General features: G+C 38.7%; 1 protein-coding gene across 1 annotated transcript; it reads left to right on the forward strand.

The window, feature by feature from the left end:
* Positions 1–622: 622 nt before the first annotated feature.
* On the forward strand, positions 623–2,144 carry LOC134221501 (uncharacterized). The gene is made up of 2 exons (XM_062700697.1): positions 623–2,030; positions 2,140–2,144. The coding sequence occupies exons 1-2, from the start codon at positions 623–625 to the stop codon at positions 2,142–2,144; spliced, it is 1,413 nt and encodes a 470-aa protein (XP_062556681.1).
* Positions 2,145–4,932: the final 2,788 nt, after the last annotated feature.

A 4,932-nucleotide genomic window follows, 5' to 3' on the forward strand; every position in this document is an offset into this window, starting at 1 on the left:
AAAATGTTATTATAAAACAGAAATCCTGACCTCATGACAATCAATGGTTCAGCAGAACCACAGTTGAGGATAAACCTGTAAGAATTGGTAAAAATTAAATCAAAAAATGCTTAATTAGAAATAATTACAAAATTCAAATAAATACTTTTAGAGTCCCTGAGGAAGGTCCCAAACGGACCGAAACGTTGGACAAGATTAAATAACAGTGTTTTGATTTTGTCAAGACTGAAAAGCCATCTCCGAATCATTAAACTACAGTCGAAGTTAATAGTTCATCGAAACCATGGCAGGGTTTTATAACCAAATTGACCAGGAATTTGGTACCACGGTAAAACAAGACTTCAAACACTATGCTGATGTAAACCGAAAGCTAAGCAATATGGAAACTCGCAAAGGATTTCTCCTTAAATGCCGTCGAGAAGGATTATTTCCGGCACACATCCAAAACTCCTTCAAGTGTATCTCGGAACTCCTTGAGGAGCAAAGTCCGTATCTGAGGAAACTGGAAAACAATATTGCTAAATTCAAAAAGTCAGTTTTGAACACCGAAGTACAACACACGTATTTCAAAATTGCAACATACAGACGACAAATCGAGTGTTTGCGTACCAAAATAGAGCAAATGGTACCAGGGGAGATTTCTTCGCAGTTCATCGAAAGACAAGTGGCTTTCCGAAGGCGGAACGAAGCTCAATCGGAGCGTAAAATTGAGGACAAGGTACAAGCACTATTCAACGCATTCAATCAAAACAATAACAGGGAAGAGCCTACTCTTAACGAAAAAGCCATCCTAAACGCAACAACAACCGAAATACCAGCCGAAGTGGAACATCTGCTGAGTCTGGGTTCAAAATTCTCGCTACCATACCACAATTTGTCTGAAGTTCCGATGTATCATCTTATCGCTGATGTGGAATCCATCATCAAGACTAGCAATGATGTCGCAGTACAAGAACGCACCAGATGCGCGGTAGCAAATCAAATCCAAAACTACCTACACAGGATGAAAGTCGGAATCAGCAACGCACCTACTACAAAGTTCTACTGCAACGCCGAAAAACGCACCAGAGTGTTCCTGAACGCCCATCCGGAGATAATTGTCGTCAATTCGGATAAAGGAAACAGGACCGTCATAATGGAAAGAGAAGATTATAAGAACAAGATGAACGTTCTGCTTCAGGACAGCAAAACGTACAGGCGAGTGAAGAGGGATCTTACATGCAAGTTCCAGAACCAAAACAATTCCATTGTGAAGCGACTCCAAGATCTGCACCTACTCGACCCATATTTGGCATCAAAACTCAAAACGTACAAAGCAGTTTGCCCTAAAATTTACGGTCAACCAAAAGCGCATAAACCTGGGCTACCGCTCCGACCGGTTGTTCCGTGTATGACAGCGCCGGCATACGAACTTTCGAAGTTTGTATCCAAAATACTACAGAGCTCAATGACAAGTAAGTACAACGTAAGGGATTCATTCAGTTTCTGTGAATACGTGAATTCCATTGAACTTCCGGAAGGATGTATCCTAGTATCGTTTGATGTGGTAGCACTTTTCACGTCAATCCCCAAAAGTTTAGTCAGGCAAAGCATTTTTCGACACTGGGACGAGATAACGCATAACACTTCCATTTGTCTCGATCTGTTCTGGGAGATTATGGAGTTCTGCATCGATGCCAGCTACTTTGTCTTCGAAGGAGAATTCTATCAGCAAATCTTCGGTACAGCAATGGGCAACCCTCTTTCACCAATAATTGCCGAATATGTGATGGAAGACCTACTCGACAATGCTACTACTGCGACCAATGTCGAAATAACACATTTAAAGAAATATGTTGATGACCTGTTTCTCGTACTCCCCTCGGATAAAATACAAGAAGTCCTGGGCATCTTCAACCAACAGAACACACACATCCAGTTCACCGTAGAAATAGAAGAAAATAACCGGCTTCCATTCCTCGATATGCTTCTCATCCGCCAAGAAGACCGCACGATAAAAACTGAATGGTACAAGAAACCTATAGCTTCAGGTAGGTTTCTTAACTTCCACTCCGGACATCCAATGAGCCTCAAAATGAATGTTGCCTACAATTTTGCAAAGCGGGTTGTGCTATTTTCCACCAATTTGAACACTAAAAGCATAAAAACAACAATATTTGAATTACTGCGAGTTAATGATTATCCAACGAACATCATCAATCGCATAATTAACCGGGTCAAAACAAACCGTGATACAGCTATGGAAGTGAGCAATACTGTGAATGATGAAGAATCAACCAAAACATTTTGCTCACTCACTAACATACAAGGACTGACACAAACAATAACAAAAACATTACGACGAGAATACCCGAATATAAACATAGCAAACAAACAACACAAAAACATTGGCTCACTCCTTCCGCTGGTAAAAGACAGGACAGCAATAGACGACCGCAGCAATGTTGTCTACAAAGTCGATTGTAGCGATTGCGATGCTTGCTACATCGGCATGACCACACAAAAGTTAAAAGCGAGAATATCAAAACACAAATCAAACATCAAGAAATTACAAACACTACAACAAGCAGGCCATACTACCGATGATGTAGCGATCATGGCCCTGATGGAAACGACAGCGCTCGTCAACCATGCAGCCAGAGAGGAACATACATTCAAGCTCACCGAGACGAAAATACTGGACACAACAAACAAACCGAAAAATCTTCCAATACTCGAAAGCTGTCACATACACAATACACAAAACTCAATCAACAAACGAACAGATACGGACAATCTACATGTAGCTTATGCAGGAGTTCTACATTGGCTAAAGAATAACCAAAACGCGAAACCATCTGATCAAAACAAACAAACCACAAATTTGTAAAAACATACACACACATCTACACATGAGGCAGGGGTTGATTGAAACACACGCACACCAGTATACACCGAAGATCGTAGAAAGCAATGGTGATCGATCTTGTGCCAGGCACTGAATTCCAACGAACGATAAACGGAAAGGGTTTTACCATAAACGCGGTGCTCGAACCGTTCTCGTTTATGTGGGAGTAAGTACACTGGAGGAAATACTGTCTGGGTAAAATGAATATTAATCGAAAATGTTATTATAAAACAGAAATCCTGACCTCATGACAATCAATGGTTCAGCAGAACCACAGTTGAGGATAAACCTGTAAGAATTGGTAAAAATTAAATCAAAAATGCTTAATTATAAATAATTACAAAGTTCAAATAAATACTTTTAGAGTCCCTGAGGAAGGTCCCAAACGGACCGAAACGTTGGACAAGATTAAATAACAGTGTTTTGATTTTGTCAAGACTGAAAAGCCATCTCCGAATCTTTTTTAGCTCATCAGTCTGCACTAAGATTTTTGAAATTTAATTCAATGAAGGTATTGTATCTAGAAAAAGCTTCAAAATCCTAGGGGGGGCTAAATAAATTCTAGGGAGGGCTTAGCCCCCCCTAGCCCCCCCTTATTTACGCCAATGGTACTAGATAAAAAAAAGTTCCTTTCCTATGAAAAACGACAGCAAAACAAATGTCGTTTCTTGTTATTGATGTGTTTGTTATATTGTCCAAAGATGGTCTAGTAGTCTAAAAATTTGAGCATATCGACAAAAGGAGCATGAATCCTGAACAAAATATGATCAGAACACATCGAGATAGAGAGATATCAAGATAGGGAGGTTATCGAGATGTAGAAAGCTTAAATCTATGTAGATTGAAGGGACTGAGGAAATCATCGACATAGGAAGAGATATCGATATATAGAACATCGAGATGTTGAAAGTCGACAAATATAGTGAAATTAGTAAAAAGCATGAATTTCAGTATAATGTACGATACGATTTTCCATACTTTGCCGTTCTGAATTTTTATTTCCAAATTTGGACATATTTGCCCTGCTGTACATTAAAAAACACAAAACACATACTCATGGAATGGCGGACATAGAGAAGCATTCAATTAATAAATGATGAAAAGCTAATAGAAAAGAAAAAGCAGGGCAAGTTTCAGATGGTATGTAGAGCCATTGAAGAAGAAGAAGAAGATTCTTTCTACTAGCTACTTAAGCAAAAGTCCCCGTGAAATATTTTGTGGAAGACACCAAATCTCCATCACTCATAGAAATTATGGGGTATACGTTTAAGCTACATATTTATGTAATCTAAACTGGCATTTATTGTTTTGAAGATGTATATAATATAATCTGGGACTGATTCTTTGAGGTAATATTTCCTTTGGTTAAAATGAATGCTTATCTGGTTACATTAGCCGTAGATCCCATAATTTATCATAAAATAAGTAATCACAGAAAATGTTATCGACAGCATATAATTGATGTAGAACTCATAGAAAGTAGTTGAAGGTAATGCTGTTCGTATTTAGTTCTGTTTAGTTGTCAATCGGATGCAAATGATCGTTGAAAAAAGAACAGAGGGTGTAAAAGGAAACAGCTCACCAGATATAACTGGAATTCACCCAAATATTGGAAATTGCACAATTATCTCCAGAAATTTGTAACCGAAGAGCACTTTTTTTTTCAATTTTTCTGCTCAATTTTCACTGAAATTCACTGATGAAAAAAAAACTCGGGAGACTGAAAAAAAATGACGTATACTTCTTATCGCGGTGTACTATGATCCAGGACATTTGGCTGTTAAAAGTGACATTTGACTGTAAAAAGTGAGAAGCGCGAAGTGAGTATTGAGACGTCTCACATCGCCCTTCTGACTTTTTTCAAGAAGTGAAAAATAAGGAATGAGAAGTGAAACGTCTCACTTCCCAATCATTTCTCAGTCCACACTGTGGAAAGTGAGTAGGGAGACGTCTCACTTCTCTACCCTCATTTCTCATTTATCACTTCTCACTGTGAAAAGTGAATAATGCGAAGTGTGTAGTGAGACGTCTCACTACTCACTTCG

This window comes from Armigeres subalbatus, chromosome 3 (assembly GCF_024139115.2).
Source record: "Armigeres subalbatus isolate Guangzhou_Male chromosome 3, GZ_Asu_2, whole genome shotgun sequence".
Taxonomy (NCBI): domain Eukaryota; kingdom Metazoa; phylum Arthropoda; class Insecta; order Diptera; family Culicidae; genus Armigeres; species Armigeres subalbatus.